This window comes from Nannospalax galili, unplaced genomic scaffold (genome assembly GCF_000622305.1).
Source record: "Nannospalax galili isolate Female #2095 unplaced genomic scaffold, S.galili_v1.0 scaffold132, whole genome shotgun sequence".
Classification (NCBI taxonomy): domain Eukaryota; kingdom Metazoa; phylum Chordata; class Mammalia; order Rodentia; family Spalacidae; genus Nannospalax; species Nannospalax galili.
In genome coordinates, this window is record NW_008332644.1 from 1430634 (window position 1) to 1449756 (window position 19123).

At 42.4% G+C, this 19123-nt stretch overlaps 1 protein-coding gene across 5 annotated transcripts in view; it reads right to left on the bottom strand.

Annotated features, from left to right (window-relative positions):
- Positions 1–12117: 12117 nt before the first annotated feature.
- Positions 12118–19123, bottom strand: part of Pde1c (phosphodiesterase 1C) — a 554512-nt gene continuing 547506 nt past the window's right edge. For all 5 annotated transcript variants that reach the window (XR_003848641.1, XM_017796743.2, XM_029560849.1 and 2 more), the window contains one exon: positions 12118–14217. Coding sequence is in view for 2 of the 5 variants with exons in the window: in XM_017796743.2 (XP_017652232.1) it covers positions 14048–14217 (170 nt within the window). In the remaining 3 variants the exon portion in view is untranslated. The remainder of the gene's footprint in view (positions 14218–19123) is intronic.

A 19123-nucleotide genomic window follows, 5' to 3' on the forward strand; every position in this document is an offset into this window, starting at 1 on the left:
TTGCCCTGAAGGAGGAATGTTGTTTTTACAGAGACCATTCAGGTATAATAAAGGATAACATGGCAAAGATACGAGAGGGATTAGAGAAACGAAAGATGGAAAGGGAAGCCAGTCAAGGGTGGTTCAGCTCTTGGCTTAATCAAACTCCTTGGGTGTCAACCCTTCTCTCCGCTGTTGCAGGGCCCTTAATTATCCTTCTCTTGCTTGTCACGATTGGGCCCTGTATAGTAAACAGACTGCTGAGGTTTGTCCAAGAAAGAATAGACTCGGTTCATCTCTTGGTGCTGCGGCAGAAGCACCAGGTTGTAGAGTCGGCTGAGGAAGATTCCTCAGTTTTACCAAGACAAGGGGGGGAATGTTGGAAAAAAAAATGAAATACCTTGATGAATGCTGTAAGAACTCTGCATTTTGATAGAAAACTCTGTTTAAAATGTTGATTTAGATTTACTTGCTAAGCTTGCCTGTTCTGCCTGATTTGTATCTACCACACATGGATGATTAACCTAGTTGAAATGCTAAGAATTGAAGTGCTGTAAACCTCCTTCCTGGACCCTGGACCCTGGACCCCAGACTTAGTTGATTTACAATGTGTCCTGTAGGCCTGTTTGCACATACCAGATAACCGATAAGGAACAAAGAGAAGGAAGTTGCACCAGGCTTACACCAGATCTAGCCTTCCTGGAAAAGATGTTTAACCGAAACTATAGCTTTTAGAAGATGTTTGATCAAAGTGTCTGCTGAGGAATGCTTTTTTGTGTAATGACTATGTGGGCCTATATAATCTGTATCTGAAACTGAATGGGGGTCGATCGTTCTGACCAGACTTGCATGTCTTGGGAAACCGGTCGACCCCAGCCGGCTGGAAAGTAAAGACTCTGCTTGATTTTTACATCTCCAATCCCGTGTATTTGTTATCTGGAGGGGACCCATCGAGTCACGGACCCTAACAAGTCATTGATTTCCCTTTCCTTTACATTTCAAGCTGTTGGTTTTATAAGCTATGAATCCCATTCTTGTTATTTTAAAAACATTTTATTTATTATTTTTGTTTTATGAGTATATTGCCTGCATATATGTAAGTACACCTGTGTCGTACAATGCCTGTGGAGGCCAGAAGATGGTGTTGGATACCCTAGAACTGGAGTTAAGGATGGTTGTTAGCTGCTGTGTGGGTGCTGGAAATTGAACCGAGGTCCTCTGCAAGAGCAGCCAGTGCTCTTAACCACTGAGCCATCTTTCCAGCCCCCCATTCTTAATCCCTAATCTCAGATGTCTTTTTAATTACACTTACCATTTTTACCACCTTTGGGTTTCCTCCAGCCAGGACCAGGTAGCTGGCTTTAGGCCAACCTGCTTTGTACCTGCCTTTAAGCAGAATGCTTGGTGTTCCATCTTGGTACTGGTGTCTATGGTCCTGATACAGGGCTCATCTGACAACCAGAAAGTGAACCAGTGAGTGATGACAAGAAAATTAGCATGGCTGGAAAAAATGGCATGGGGGTGTGAAATGGCACAGAACACATCAGAGAAGGAGGAAGGATCCTGTGTGCCTCTTCCTGGAGCACCCTAGAATTGGCAGCCAAGCTGTGTACAGCCTCTTCATGTGGTCCAGCAGTCATTTGTTTCTAGGGCTCCCTGCATACCAGGCAGGTATTCCTTGAGATCAAGGACTATCTGTGGAAGCCCCAGCACTGAGGACAGAGAAGGAATTCGATGAAGAATGAGACAGGATGGATGATGCTCCAGACTAGGAGTGAGAGGCAAGGCACAAGGAAGGAAGGCAACCCAGGAGCTGGCTACATTTATTTAGTGTGTGTGTGTGTGTGTGTGTGTGTGTGTACATGCACACATGTGGAGGTTGTAGGACAACTTGAGGAAATCAGTTCTCTCCTTCCACCATGTGGGTCCCAGGTATTGAACTCAGGGCCATCAGGCTCAGCAGCAAGCACCTTTACCCACTAATCCATCTTGTCAGCCTCCTGAGGTCATTTTCTGGTTGTTCTTTAGACTCTGTGGATTCTGTTTATTTTAATAGCTACAAATTCTATGTGAACTAGGGCCTCAAAATTACATTTTAACTGAATTCATACAATACTTCCCAGTCTGCCCTTACTGGTGTAAGGCAGTAAACAGTGGAAGATCTTGCATTCTTAAAGGTTAGCTTGGTTGTTTTAATGAGCTGTCCCCAGAGGACACATATCACTGGGGGCAGGCTTTAAGAGTTCAGAGCCCTGACCCCCATTCCCAGTTTCTCTCTCTACTTCCTGTGCATGCTTGAAGGTGTGAGCACTCAGCTCTCTGCTCTGGCTGCCTCCAGCCCTACCTCCAGCCATGCCTCCAGCCGTGTTTCCCAACCATAATGTACTCATCCCTCCCATAAGCCCAATAAACTCTTCCAAAAGTGATCTTGGTCATGATGTTTTATCACAACAGAAAAGTAACTAATGCAGAAGATACTAGAGCATGGGCTGTGCTATGAAGAACCTTATCATGTGAGTTTTCAGAAGAATGTGTGGAAGACTGAAATTTTGGAGTAGAAAAGTGGCTGAAAGGCTAAGCAGAGCTTAATGGGCTGTTGTAGTAGAAGCCTGGCTCAAGATGTTCCAGAAAGAGAAGGAAAAAGGATTTCAACAGCAAATGGAATATTTTGGTAAACCTCTGACTGCCTGGCCCTCCAGGGCCCAAGAACCTGCCTGAGGCTAAATTAAAATGTAATGGACGAATTTCTTTGGTGGAGGAAATTTCAAGATATCCTATCATTGAATTGTTGCTATGATTATTAATGGTGAATATTATGCAGATATACAACGGAAAAAAAGCAAGCTGGGCAGAAAAAAATACAAAATGTACAGTTTGGAGATCCAGGATAGCTGGGGCTACAGGGAGACCCTGTCTCAAAAAGCCCCCCTCCAAAAAGAAAGAGGGCTAATCTTGCAATCAAATTAAGATAAGAGAGGCTTCCATTGTTAAGGAGACACCATTCAGGAGAGGCCTTCAGATTTGAACTTGAACAATAGAACAGTGCCTTCAGGGCAAGACCCTACCAGCTAAGCTTCCAACTTGTGAAAGGACAAAGCTAAAAAGAGCTTTCTGTTCCTAGAAAACAACATACAGAAGCTACAGAGAATGTGGATGAAGGAGACCAAGGTCCATTCCTGGCAGCTGAACTTGGCATAAAATATGCAAGAGTGAAGGGGTCATCTATTCTTCCATGACTCGATAGTGAGCCACTGAGTTTAGGCAATGTGTAACAGAGGAGTCCCCATGAGAAGAAGTTTGCCGTGGGAGGCCAAGAGGCCCTGGACCATTGCATGAAGCTGGGAAGGTAAAGTCTGGTTGGCAATGGAGACATCAAGATGTTGGAGATAGCAGAGCCATGAGACATCTGCCAGAGAGAGCTGTCCGTATACAGGGAGTAATAACAGCGGAGGAGAGTAATGAATGCTGCAGTCAGCAAAGCTGGAGGGACTGAGCCATCTAAGCTCTTTAGAACTGAAGTCCCAGAGTTCAGACATGGAGCTACAGGATTTGGTGTGTGCCCTGCTGATTTTCAGTCTTTCTTTGGTCTTGTATTTCCCTACCATGCCCCCATTCCTCCCTTTTGGCATGGAGATGTGCACAGGGTTCCATTATATGTATGTAATCTGTCTTTGATTTTACAGGGACTTCAAGTTGAGAGTACCTTGAGTCTCAGAAGAGACTTTGGACACTGAACTTTGGAATAATATTGAGACTATTAGAGAAAGTAGGGACTACTGAAGTTGGATTAAATGCATTTTGTATTATGATATGGCCATGAACCCATGGAGGCCAGGGAGTGGAATGTGGTAGTTTGAATAAGGTGTCTCTCATAGGCTGTTCTGGAAACGTCATGGAATTCCTAGGAGGTGTGTGGCCCTGCCAGAGGAGGAAGCCCACCATTAGGGGTGGCTTTGAGAGTTCAGAGCCCCGTCCTGTTTCCAGTTTCTCTCTCTGCTTCCTGTGCATGTTTTGAAGATGTGAACTCTCAGCTTTCTGTTCTGGCTCCCTCTGGCCATGCCTCCCCAACCATGATGGACTCATCCCTCTGGAACCATAAGCCAAATAAGCTCTTCCCTTTTTAAGTGGTCTTGAACAGTAGCAACAACACAAAAAGAACTAATACAGTTAGTTTTACAGAACTCTGGGTGTTAGCAAATTTTCTTTCACTGTGGCAAAATACCTGACAGAAATAAACTTAGAGATTTTTTTTTTCATGGTTTCGGTCCATGGTCACTTGGTTCCATTGTTTCTGGGCCTGCAGGAAGCAGAATCATCTGACAGGGAGAATGTGTTAGAGCAAAGATGCTCACCTCATGGAGGCCAGACACTGAGAACAAGAAGAGGAGGAGGAGGGGACAGGACATAGTTCCAAAGGGCATGCTTTCAAGGAGCCACTCTTTTCTACTAGAGGCCATCTCTATATTTCCATCACCTCTGGGAGCCCATAAAATTATGAATCTTTCAATGGAATTGGTTTATTAATGAGGTCGGAGGCTCCATGATCAAATCACTTTCTACCTTTGAACACTGTTGCTGGACCAGGCCTTTAGAATTTGATTCTTCGGGAGACATTTACAACATTAACCTAAGCCACAAAAATAATAAGTACAATTAGCAAAGTGTTAAGTGCTCCACAAACATTTGGAATGTGTGTAGTGTTGCCCTCTTGAAAGGTCTAGGTTTAACATGAATCTTCCTCTGAGTTCTTTACCAGCATCTTAATCCACTGATCGTTGTCTTAGAAACACTACAAGTGCCAAACAGATGAACTGATTTCCATTCTGGCCCCCAAACACCCGACCCCCACCCCCCGTGCTTTACCATGCTCCATCTCATGTTCCCAAGTAACCAGTACCTTCTTGAGTCACACACTGTGGAGCATCAGCAATCCTCTTCTCCCAACCGCCATCAAAGTTCTGTTGATACCTTACCAGACTTCACATCTCCAAGTCAACTTCCTCCTCTGGTCTCAGTTCCTCCCTATCTCTGGTGCCCTTTTGGCATTCTTAGTTTTGTCTCTTTCCAATTTCCAGCCCGTTTTCCATTTGACAGCCAGGTGATCTTTGTAGCTTTGAATTTTATTGTGCTAGAACCCTTCTAATACTTTGTAAAGTAAAAATCTTTCAATTACTTTTAATACCAAGCCCACCATCCTTAATGTACCTATACAAATCACCTATGGTTTAGTCTTTGTCCATCCCTCATCAACGCCCACCCCAGGTGCTCACCATCATTGCACAATCAGGTGTTCACCACTCTTTCACAATAGGAACCGCTTCCCGTCATCAGGCCTGCTCTCTCCTGTTCCTTCTCCTTCTCAGAGTGTTCGTTTTTCCTCCAGGTAACTGGGACTGCAGTTCTGCAGTAAGGAAGATGAGGTGGTGTGGGGGCGACTTTTCTGGACCAAAGACATACCTAACCTTGTAACCAAAGAGTTAGTCTGTCTTTTAAGATCATTTAACAGGATCTCAGCTTGCTTACAATGTGAAACACACTTGCTAGGCCCTGGGCTCCTCTTGAAATCGAAACATATAGCTGTAATCCCTCACGACCCTTCCTGGCCCTTGACCCAGAGAGTGTGTGTGTGTGTGTGTGTGTGTGTGTGTGTGTGTGTGTGTGTGTGTGCGCCGTGTAGGCAGCAGATATTCATTGAAAGCAGTGGGCCATCCCATTTGTGTTGCAAATAACAGGTAGTATTGACTGATGACATCTACTTGTGCCTGAGTGTGCTATTCTGGGCCAATAGGGGTCAGAAAGACAAAAATCTTTCCTGATAAGGGTCGCTTTACTTCCCACTTCATGCTGAACAGATGTGTTTCAGTAAAGAGCAAGGTCTTTGTTCAGAAGACCACAGTTCAGGGAAATCTGAAGTAGCAGGTTTTCAGTGCAGCTCAGTCTCCTCCTGACTAAAATGGATGCTTGTATTCAGGCTGCTTGTATTCAGGCATCACTGTAGTGTGGAATTGTACAGCCATAGGAGGGTCAACAGGAACATAAAAAGAAATGATAGCTGATTCTGTCATGGTGCTAGACTGTCCTAGCAGCATCCAATGGCATCAAACAGTTAAGTAGAGGTTACAATGTACAGAGAGAGAGAGAGAGAGAAACCTAATGTGTGAACATCACACTGAAACTCAAGAAGCAGCATCTTCTACTTATTTAGGAACTGGTTTCCAGGATAACAATCCAAATAGTAGTGTAAGAACAACTTAGGGAAATAGTATTTATTTTTCTCATACAATAGTAAGATACAAGATGAGTCCAGGCTGGTGGCCTGGTGGTTCAGTAGTACAATCAGGGATTCAGGCCCTTTCTGTCTTGGTGCTCTGTTTCATGCGACAGGCTGGGTTCCAACTCCAGGTTCATCCTCCCATGTGGGCTGCTAAACTTCCAGACTTTTGTGAGAAGCAGCTTTAGCTCTCACTAGCCAGAGCTGGCACTAGGCTTCACCTGGATGAAAAACAACTGGAAAGTTGAACGTTAACCCTTACACTTTCTCTAGAAGAGGTAGACATGGGCACAGGCTGTAGAAATGGAGGCTGTGCTATATGTGTGTACCTGGTATCCCCCCAAAAAGAGGTTAAGGCAAGAGGATCAAGAGTGAGAATAGTATGGGCTATATAGTAAAAGCCTGTTTCAAAGCCAAAAATCAAAACAATCCAAGTTGAGCTGGCATGTCAGCACACTGGGGATAATGAAGAAATCAGCTGCAGCGTAGTGAGTTGTTATTTATTTTCAGTATTACTATTTTCTATAGGAAATATTGTGGATAGTATGTTTTATGTAGAGTCTTGCTTTATAATATTTAATTTCTCTGGCTTATTTTACAATGTTTCCTCCAACTCAGTTTCTTTGCAAGGGAAGAGGTCTTCACATGGATTCAGTAGTAGCACTAATTGGAATTCTAAGACTTATATTAGAGGACCAAACCTATACAGAAATGGACAGGCACTACTTCCACCGCCAGCCAGTCCTTCGGAAATCTACGATTTATTAACCAAAACTACTAGCTGAAAAGATCACTGGCGCTCAGTCCTTTCGGGGCCACCAGAGGGCAGTACAGCCTAAGAAGTGATTTGTTCGGCTAGCACTGTAATTCGATCCTACCCTTTGAATAAACCAGGTGGTTTGTGCAAGTGGATACCTTCCCCAAGTCCTGGAGCCACTAATCTTCATGGCTTCAACCTCATTTCCAGAAACGAGCAGTGCATGTTCGCCGCACTGTAGTGATGCCCGTATTGTCTGGCCCTAATGGCAGATAGGAGGCTGCTGGTTGACTGAAAACACAGCTGCCTTGTGTAACCCAATGCATTTCGGCCTGTTTTAGGATATAACTTATTTCCACAGTTCTGTATTACTACAAGGTCGCCACACACGGGGCATTCCTGAGGTGAACATCCAAACTACCGACTTCTAAGGACTAGGACTTCCTGTCTTCTCTAGGGATTTTGAGTTTAATAAAATAAAGCAAAGGAATATGGAACAAAGTAGCATTTTTAGAAGACTCCAATTTAAAGGCTTGTGTGGTGGCACACAACTTTAATCCCAGCACTCGGGAGGTAGAAGCAGGCGGATCTCTGTGAGTTCAAGGCCAGCCTGGTCTACATAGTGAGTTCCAGGTCAGCTGGAGCTACAGAGAGACCCTGTCTCAAAAAGACAAAAAAAAAAAAAAAAAAAAAAAAAAAAAAAGACTCCAACTTAAAAGTGCTGGAGCAGGGCATTACGATGACAACCGGCAGCAATGCTGGGTTCTCCCTCCGTTGTGGATGCTAATTGCTATTAGCAGAAGTAGTGGCCTGGAGCTCTGTGTTGGGAAGACTTCTGAGGCTATTTCTAGGCTTGATGAGGAAAATTAGTGACAGCCTGCCCTGAGTAGCACTGGAGTGGTGAACATATGTTTTCTGTGTGGCCGCGTACTTTCTGTCCCTGTTTTAATCCCATTTGATACCATCTCCACCCATTAAACTTTGAGGATTTCGTTTACAGAAAGCATTATATCCATCACCACACAGGAAACAAATATGAAAATGAAACAGATGGTTTCTTCAGTCAAAGAAATAATACAGTAGCAAAGAATAAAATCTGTGTAATCACTGGGCATGGTGGCTCAGGTTAACCCCAGTGTTCCTGAGAAAGTGACAAGCAGCTCTTTGCCACTAGAGGGACAGCAACTTAGGTTCACAAGGAAATAAAGTAGGGATAAAAAGACAAATTGTAGCAAAACATGGTTTCAGCTTGGGAAGTAAGAGCCCGGCATCTAGGAGAAGAAGTTTCTGCTACACCTAAGAGAATAATTCAGGATGAAAAGGACAGAAAACAGAAGAAGTTTCAGAAAAGACAGTCATGTAAACAGAAGTTAGGAGAGACTGAGCTCAGTCAAGGGACAGCCCCATGTGAAGTGAGTGGTAGAAATTTGCAGCATTAATAATGTTTCTTCATGAAGAACTCTGCCCTCCAGAGAAGGCACACGTCACATATTCTCCACAGATTTATTCATTATGTAGAATTCCGTGCCTTTATGACTTACCATATTTTAATTGAAATGGTTTATACTAATTTCCTCTTTGTGCTGGGGATGGTAAGGGAGTAGGGGCCAAGTGAGACCTTATGCAAGGTATCAGGAGTGCTGAGACATCTCTGTAAACTTGTGAACTTGTGGGCAGGTTTCAGTCTGTGAGGAGCCCACTGAATGAGAAAGCAGATGGCAAACTTGTTCTTCCTGTTTCTTCTAATAAAGTTTCTACCACCGGCCATTGGAGGTGGATTTTCTTTCTTTGAAGGTGATATAGTGGGGGAATATCACCTCTTTCACCTCTTGCAACAGCTTACACCTTCTAAGGAAGGAACCTAGAGACTGTAATAGAATCCTAGAGAGACAAACATGACAAATGTGAAGGCTTATACTGAGAAATGTCAAAGATCAGTGACTGAGAATGGACAAGGAAAATAATTTTCTCCATTAGTGTGCAGAGAATGAAAACAAGAAAAGAAGTCTGCATATGTTTAGAATAGGGACCTTTTTCCTTAATGTTTTCAATCAGCAACTGCCTGAACAGCCATGAAGACAGGATCCGAAAATACAGAAAGTTCACTGTACTTCATAGGGTAGTTTCAATAACGGGCACAGTCTGCATGGACGAGGGAGGGAACTAATTATCTAGTATATTGGGAAATTGGCCCCAGTTCCATGCTATACTGAGTGGGGGTGAACAGCAGAAAATTCCTGATGTTATCAAACAGCCTTAAAGTTTTCAAAAGGATGACATGGGAAATCCGTGAAGCAACATGATGACACAGAGCCATGCAGCTGAAAGATCTCCTCTATTACCCCTTTAACTTTGCTCTGAAAAATATCTACATATACATCCCTATCTACCTATACCTTTTTTACAACGCTGTAAGTTATTCACCACTGAGCCACACACCCCCAGGTCAGGCTGCTACAAGAATTTCACACATCTGAATCTCAATTAACTAATCATAAGTAAGAGTGGTGAATCATCTTCCCTGACAGATTTACTTAGGGGAATTAAATATGTTAGTGTATATCAAAAAGCGGTAAACATGCAAAATAAAATTAAAATCTATTGTGCTAGAGCTATGTTCTATAATTGATCACTTTTAGTCACTCTGTCTGGTTGGGTATATTTGTTTCTGCTGTTAAATTGTTTAGGATCCTTTTACCATCATGTCTTAAAGTTTCAATCTTCTTTGAACCAGTAAGTCAAAAGAGATGTTACTAAAAGGACTTTGACTGTAAATGAATTGTTTCCATTGTGACGGATTTCTAGATGAGGTGCTTCCATATGCCTAGGTCATACCATGGAAAATCCACAAAGAATCCAAGTTGGACATCAGTATCTCTATGCAGGTCAGGACAGGATGCCACAATTACCATCCTTTGGTATCCCCCCCAAACAGCTTTTCATGTCCTTTTAATATAACAAAAGTATAACAAAAATGCTTAGAAGACTTCTGTCTCCTAGATCAGTTGTAAAAACAATACACATGCCCCCTTTATCTATGATACAGCAGGCCTTTCTCTTGCCTCAACTGGCTTTGCTATGATCACTGGGGTGGGGGGCTATCCCTAAGACCAAGCAAGGAAGCAGATTGTTAATCTGGGGAGATCTTTCATGTGCTCCCAAACCCCAGTTCCATGGTATCCTTCTTTCTGACTTTCAACAGACTCCCTATACATCAAGACATTGGTTCAGTGGATTGATTAATTAGAAATGGATCAAAGAGAATTGATCAAGTGAAGTTGGCAGCCAATGGAAAACAAACTTTAACCTTGCAGACAAATAAGTAGCCTTCCATTTTTCTTAGAAACCGGGTTTTAAATGGAGATTATAGACTTAATGCTTATCAACCATTTGACTATGTGTTCTATCCCATGCAGAAACTGAAAACCTTAACCACAGAGTGCTGGGGTGCTCATGGATGTGCATGTGATGAGGCTTAGCCAGCTAAGGCAGGAAGAAATGAAGATCATTCAATATTCTCTGAGTACCTAGAAGTGATGGTCATTGCCCTCCCCCCAGGGGCCCCTGTGCTTGTTGGTGGGATAACTAGATGGGGAGAAAAAAACAACTAGACAGCTTGCAGCTTGTGCTGGGTAGGAGAGGGAAAGACATTTATTCTGCTCTTTTCTTACAGGGACTGGTCTTACCTGAGATTGGATTATATTAAGGGAAAACTGCCATTGTGAAGATTCTGTGACTCTGTGTGTATGTGCTTGTAGAAATGAAACCCAAAGCAGTATCAATTTACTAGAGTACATTTGTATGCTTTGAAAATACCCATAACTTGTAAACGCTATGAGGGGTGAAAATGGACTATTTTACACATTCATGAGATTTCAGGTTCAGTGATGGAGGAGAGGTAGAAAGAGACGTTCAAGAAAACAGAGGCAAATCTAACCCCAAAGCAGCCACAGTCATTAAGAAATCTTCCACAAAGGGAAACTATCCTATAGTGTGTTGTTACTATCATCCAAGTCATGCTTAGACTTCAGAGCAAGTTCTGTGTAGCAGACTTGTGTGTGGAATTTCCAGAAGAGCTAAGCAGTTGGGTGTGGGGAGTGAACAGGGTAAAGAGGAACAGCATGAACAGCAGCTATCGTAGAAGACAAGACAAGGCCAGTGATTTCAGAGGAAGTAGGGCAGCGTGACAGGAGCAGGCAGTCATAACAGATGGAGGCTAAGGACCCTAAAGTATGGGAGACCCAGAAAAAGAGGGCGTTGAGTGGGCATGTGGTATTCCTACCAAATGGAAGAGTATATTAAGGCTTTCAATCCTGGGTTGCGATGGCTAATCTTGGTTGGTTAATATGTTAATATCAGAGAACCCTAACTAATACATGGGTGAGGTGGAAATCCCTGGATGGGTATTTATTCTTAAGTGTGTCAACTCTCTTTAATGGAAGGTGAAGATTACCACCAGTAGGGACATTGTTCTCTAACTCAAAGGTCTAGTTTCTTTTTACCATGCTCTACTCTCTCTTCAAACATAAGTAATATTTACAGTTTTTACTCTATGGCCAGTCTTGCCATATGCTGAGTCGTGTGTATTATTACTATTATTCTCGTTCTGTAGTGAAGGAAACTGAAGTTGAGAGGGCTTATGGGACTCAATTACAGAGTAAACAAAAGGCAGACCCAGATTTAATTACAAGTTTTTCCAACTCTGAAGTCCCAGTTTTTAACCACTAGCTAGACACTTTGCCCCTGAATGATAATGAAGTTGGTAACACAGGAGTTCACCTACTGAGTAGCCCCTATCACAGGTCACTGATATTAACATATTAATTTACTGTGTCTGCAGGGAGGAGAAGGTTATAAAAATGAGATCACCTGATAAGCCAACAAGCAAACTGAAATAGGTGAGTTGCTCTATTCACCTCAAGAAAAGAATCAGTTCTGAATATTGTCAAACTTAAGGGAAATACTTTTTCAAATGAATGCCAGAATTCTAATGAAGAAAAGGATGACTCAGAACAAGAAAGTACATTAAAAGCATCTTTTTATTTGCTGTAAGAATATAATCTGTATTTTTGCATGCAAAAACATGGTAGACATTTACAGCACTGCAGAATCTCTCCACATCTGTACATTTGCTGAAGTAAAATATTAGCAAGTATTAAAAAATCACATCTTAGGAGAAAAGAATGCAGAAGGAACCAGCTTCTTTCTCTCCAGCATTAAGAAGCATACCCACCAAGCTTAGCCCCATTGAAACCTAAACCTAAGGCTGAAGGTATTAAGAGATATGTAAGGAGAGCCACCAAAACCTCACCATTGTGGTGCTAAATGGCCCTGTGCATCCAGCATTAAAGCTTTTGCATACAAACTAGGAGGAATTGCCTGTTGGTTAACTTAATTCAGAGGAAGGGACACTACCAGCTTGCTGCAGAAAGTTTTTCTGCCCAAGCACCCAGCAGGGAGCCAAGAATTATAATAGCCTTCTTAAAAGTCACAGTGATTTTTCTGTTTGTACAGCAATTACATTTCCCTGAAATACCATGCTAAACTACATTATGCATAAACTGTTCAGTAGCAGTGCACACAATAAACACTGGAGCTTCTTAGACATAGGTGATTAAGGTTTACTGGAAATGAACTAAAGGAAATGAGAAGAGAGATATTAAACCCTTTGTGATCAAGTCAGGAGCCTGTGGCCATCAGACACTACTCCTTCTCTGTGGGGCTTCTCGGGACAGTTGGTCTGTTCTGAATATGGAATGTTCTGAGCTACTGTTTCTCTGCACATAATGCTTGCCAGGCTTAGCAACAGCATCCCAGACATACAGTATCATTTATCTCCATCACAAAGGCAGAGTGAGTTAAGCAAACTGAGACTTTAAAAAGTCATGCCATTGGTCCAAGAACCTTACAAGTCACAGATAGAACCTGATGAGCTTAGACTTGTCTGGCAGCAAACCTGACTCTTCTGATGCCTTGGGTCATTCTGAAGGAATCAAAAGCTATCTCTGACCTTAAGACTTTACTTGAATGTCTATTTTAGTCTCAAAGTAAAAATTCTTGGGGGAGCGACAGAAAAGCTAAACATGTCACCCTGAAGATAGAGATGAGTTATAAAGGTTTCTCTTGTTCTACTAACAGCTGTGAGTGTAAACAGGATCCTGAAGAGCTCAGAGGTCTGTTGGAAAATGAGCCAAAGTTTAACTTAAAGGCAGCTCTATACTTATGCAGATATTGTTTTACAGCCTCCTGCCTCAGAACCACAAAACCAAACTGGTATACCCTGTGGTGACTTGGAAGCCTCTATAGAGTCTTCAGGGCCTGGGCATCTCATTGATTACATCAGCCGCTGTGGTGGAAGGAAAGACTTAGAAGAAAAATGAGTCAGATGCATATCCAGAAACTTTCAAATCCGTGAAAATACACTATGGTTACTAGGAAAGAGCTATGTGAATAGAGAATTCTGAATTCTGAAGTGTCCATGAGCAAAGCAATCCATCATTTGTCTTTTCCTCTAAGATTGCTGGGCTCAAAGCATATTTGTTTTCAATGTATTTACTTTGAAAGTCACACATTTGCTTGTATTTTGAATCAGTATTTGAAATTTTAAATAAGTGCATTTAAAATTGGAAAAGATATTTTTAGAAGTGCATTTCTTAAGCCTGATGATCATTAAACCAATGTTCTTATGGTGAGTCATCTCTTCGGTATTAAATAAAACCATGGTAATGGGAAATTTCTCTTTTTTGAAACAAGATATATCATTTAAATTTAGGTCCAACTTAAACTGTGAAAGGCAAGAAGTGACATGAATCAACCACTTCCTAGATTGTTGCTGGAGTCTAGATTGATCCCAAATCCAGACACTAGAGAGTCTAAGAAAATGACAAGGGGAAAATCACGCTTCCTTCATTTCATTTTCAGTAGAATCAGCTACGATAGTACCAACCACATGGACCTCCAAGGCATGTCTGGCTGCATCTCGGAGGTGCCAAGATGCAGACAGGTGGGCCCGCCTCATTCCTTCTCTTCTTTCCCCAGCCCTACTTTTTGTTCCAATGATGTGAGATGTTCTGAATCTTCTTCAGTTTGAGTCTCTGATCCAGCATCTTGTATCTTGCAGGATGATCATCAGTTTTCTTTGGAACTGAGGGTGCGTAGGAGCTAGATGCATAAGCAGGACGTTTAAAGTGACGCAAAGGAGGCTTGATGACTGGAGGCCATGGAAAGGAAGACAGACAACCATTAGCCTCACAATGATGTGGCATGACCTAAATATTGTGGCTGACTTCCTCTTGACTTCATCTCCTCCAAGCCAGAAAACAAACAGGGTTGGATTTTTAATAGAAACATACTGCACATAGATGAATCAGTACATAATCAATGTGATCAGTGACCTAAAATAATCCAAGACAATCAAATGCTGGAGACAGGCAGTGGTGGCTGATGCATTAAGCTCACCTGGTAATGAATGGATGAGGTCAAGGAAGGGAGTGGATATGTTGGGATCACTCTTGGGAAGAGCAAAGTGAATACAATGGGCAGAAGTACACTACTAACAGCATTCAGCATTGTGTGTGAGCTTTGGGGACTGGAAAGTGGCACTGAATCTCAAAGTGCTCATTAAAATCACATCATTAAGAAAATATTTGCAAAATCCTTACAAGGTCTTATATCCAAATTGTAAAAATAACTCCTAAAATTCAATAGAAGGAAACAACCTAATGCAAAAATGGGCAAAAGATCTAGATGAACTTCTTACTGAAGGAGATACACATGTCAAATCATCACAGGACAAGATGTTCAACATCTTCTGCGACTAATGAATTCTAAATAAAACAACTGTACCGCATATCAGTATAAAGCTGAAATCCAAAGCCACTGAGGATACAAGTTGCTGGCAAGGATCTAGCGCAGTGAAAACTCTCATTCTTGCTGATCGGGGTAAAAAATGGTACAGCTGCTTTGGAATGGCAGTTTCATGAAGCTGGGCGTAATCTTCTTCAGCCAACTCAATAATTAAACTCCTAAGTTTAGCCAACTGACTGAGAAACATATGCCCACATAAATTTTTTGTAGAAATTTTGTGATTCAAACTAAGACAAACCAAGAAGATATTTAATGCATGAATAAATGAATAAACTATAAGATGTACATATCATGCAATATTATTTAATAAAAAGAAATGAATGGTCAAGCTATACAAAGATATGGATAAATCTTCAATATGTATTGCTAAGTGAAAGAAGATAGTCTGAAAAGGCTGCATTGTTAAGGTTCAGATAGCCCTGCCCCTCACCAACAGGATCCCAAGGACTTCTCATGCTCCTGAGAAAAGGGAACCTAGCTGATAAGCACCTTGGTCTTTGAAGTCAAGAGAAGTAGACTTTCTCCACTGTTTGGCCAACACAGCAGGCTTCCCCTTTGATCTCTAAAGAGGACAGGTTTTAACAGTCCTGCTCTCCCACTCCCCGCCCCAAGCCCAACTTTACAAAAAATACATCTTCCTGCCTTCTGCAGGAGGCAGAAGCCTCCCTTTTAAAAAGACCCCAGCTCAAGACCCGGGCAGACATTTTCCCTGCCTGGAAGGGAATCTGTCCCATGTGTTCCTTTGCCTATTTTGATGGAGTTTTAGCTGTGCCTTGGTGCCTCATCATCCATTCGCTCGTTCTCTGCCAACTTTTTATCTATCATGCATGCCACACAATCCCACTTACAGGATAAGCTTCAAAGGGGAAAAATATAGAGATGATAAAAAGGTCATTGATTGTGACAGGATTAAAGTGAGAAAGGATAAAACGTTGAGTAACAGGATTTCTAGGGCAATGGAACAATTTTATTTGATAATATACACATGACACTGCTTGTCAAAATTCATAATGTTGCATGGAAAGGATCCCTAATGTATGTAATTTTAGAAAGCTGTTCAGGAGGTTATGGAGATCCCATAGTGGAATACAAAATGTAGCAACACAACCTGACTGCATCACATGGCACTGCCCAGGATGGGAAGCAAGAGGGCCACTGAGTAACTGGATAGAAGGAGAAGCTAAAGGGCCAAAAAGTCAAAGACACAAGAACTGTCTTCAGTTGATAAAGCTGTTTCTCACAGGTACAGATTAACAATTCAAATCCCACTCTGCATGCATCTGCATTGAAAGTCCATGCAAATGGAGAGCCTCCAGTGAGAAGTATTGGTATAAAAGTTTACAGCTGAGCCAAAGGAGGAGGCTAGAGGGTGCCCAGGGGCACTGACATGTACTGTTGGGGAAAAAAAAAAAAAAAAAAAAAAAAGAAATACCTTGATGAATGCTGAAAAAACTCTGCATTTTAATAACAAACTCTGTTTAAAATGTTGATTTAGATTTACTTGCTAAGCTTGCCTGTTCTGCCTGATTGTATCTACCACACATGGATGATTAACCTAGTTGAAATGCTAAGAATTGAAGTGCTGTAAACCTCCTTCCTGGACCCTGGACCCCAGACTCAGTTGATTTACAATGTGTCCTGTAGGCCTGTTTGCACATACCAGATAACCGATAAGGAACAAAAAGAGGGAAGTTGCACCAGGCTTACACCAGATCTAGCCTTCCTGGAAAAGATGTTTAACCGAAACTATAGCTTTTAGATGTTTGATCAAAGTGTCTGCTGAGGAATGCTTTTTGTGTAATGACTATGTGGGCCTATATAATCTGTACCTGAAACTGAATGGGGGTCGATCGTTCTGACCAGACTTGCATGTCTTGGGAAGCCGGTCGACCCCAGCTAGCTGGAAAGTAAAGACTCTGCTTGATTTTTACATCTCCAATCCCGTGTATTTGTTACCTGGAGGGGACCCATCGAGTCACGGACCCTAACAGTACAAATTCATGGTTGGCTTAATAGCAACCTTGACAACTGCAAAGAAGTAGTCATAGATATGTGCACTTAATGGGTTGGTACACACGTGCATTTCTTTGCTTTGTCAGTTGAAAGGCTCTACATTAAGAAGCTGCAGAACTGAAGCTCAGTAGCACGAGCCTACCTTGCATACAGAGTTTTAATTTCTAATACCAGTGAAAGAGAAACAAGGGCACATCTTATAGAAATAACAATTATAGAACTAGGGCACAAGACACACAAGGTGGACCTGGGTCCTGTTATGGAGACAAAATATTTGAAAACGTCAAAAAAAATGGACAAAGGAGTTCCAAATGAAACTTTCTTTGAGCAACAAACTAAGTAAGTCAGTATTATCAAATTACTACTCAAAGCATAAAATAAAGATAATGAGCTCATACTGACATATAATAATAGACTAAATAAAAGTTTGTGAAGGAACAGATGAAGCAGGCAGATGGCCAAAAAATTTATGTAGCTACACTACCCTTAAGGAGGGGAGAAGTTGTTAGTGTGGGCTGGACATAGTGACATCCTTCAAAGAATACGCAGCCTAAAAGGGAGGCAAAAGGTCACAATAAAGAACTCTAACCAATATAACTTCATCCAGGACCAAAGTGACATCAACAGTGGTATGTCCTGCTGACAAAACCAACACATCCTTGATTTTGTGTGATGGAAATTAATATTCTAGGATGGTAATAGAACATTACCTCTGTGGTATCCACTCCATTCTAACAGTGAGAAAACACCAGGTAAGTCCCAACTATGGGACAGCCTACAAAATAGTTGACTGGTAGTCCTCAAAATTGTTAAGGTCACTAAAAGCAAGGAAGTCTGAGACTGGCAGAGAGGAGAGGAGCCTGCAGAAGCTTGAGGACTGCACAAAATGTCCTACATGAGACCCTGGAACAGAAAAAAAGGCAGCAAACCCCAGGAAAACGTGAAGGAGCTTCACATGATGTATGATGGTGATGGTGATGATGATCATGATGCATCTAACCTGAAGTTCTAGAAAGAGAAGGTAAAGTGCTGATTAGTTGGCTCCTCTCTCCCTCCCTGCTGCTTTAGTTTCCCATCACTCCTTGGTTTTCCTGAAACATTGTTTAATTAGTGAATAGAAGGATAAAAAGTTACATTAGCAACAAGAACAAAATAGATATGCCAATGAGGTAATAAAAGGTCTGAAGGAATGGGGTTGGTGCCAGCCGACTGCTCAAACACCAGCTCCCACAGCAGACGATACCACTTTCACTAAAGAACAAGCATAGGACCATGCTACATAGGTAAGTCAGCTTGAAGGACTTAAAATTGAGCGGAGACTGCCCTTCTGAAAAGCCATCTCAGCATCTGCCAATAATAAGAAAATGCACAATATTTATGATGAAGTAAAATGTTAGACACAGGGCTCAATGAGGAAAGTGCTTACCGCACAAGAATTGGGACCTCAGTGCAGATCCCCAGCATCCACATAAAAACCAGGCATGGTGACATGCATCTCTGTAACCCAGTGATGGTAGGTGGAGACACGTGGATCCCAGGGCTCCCTGGCCAGGTAGTCTAGAGGAATTGCCAAGCTTAAGGGTCAGTAAAAACCTGGTCTCAAAAAATAAGGCATTGGAGAGCTGGCTCAGAGGTTAAGAGCACTGGCTGCACTTGCAGAAGACCTGGGTTCAATTCTTAGCACACCCACATGGCAGCTAACAACCATATGTAACTCCAGATCCAGGGAATCCGATGCCCTCTTCTGACTAACACGCAAATTGCATAACATAGGTGCACTTACACAATTGCAGGGAATACACTTATACACATAAAAGAATAAAATACGCCTGCCCTCAGGCCTCTCGGGGTAAGTCTATCGTGCAACCCTCCGCGCCTTGACTCCCCTGGCCTCATTCGCCCTTCCATCTCCCTCACTGTTCTCTGCTCCTGGTTTGGGCCCTGCGCCATTCCTGGTCTTGGACCCCCAGACACCTGGGGAACCAATACTGCTTCCTGATCTTTTTCACCCAGACCAACTTAGTGCCTTCCTTGGGCCCCAGGAGCACTGCTTCTGGATCTGGCCCCGCCCTCGCCTCCCTCTACTTCCCTGGTCCTGCAACACCCGCCAGCCTCTTTCTGGGGCTGACAACCTCTTTCTGGGGCTCCGAGGCTTACCTTTACTCTCCCTGATCCTTTGCATCCAGTACAACCCAGCTACTCAATCCACTCCCTGGGAAATCTTGGGGCTTCTTCCC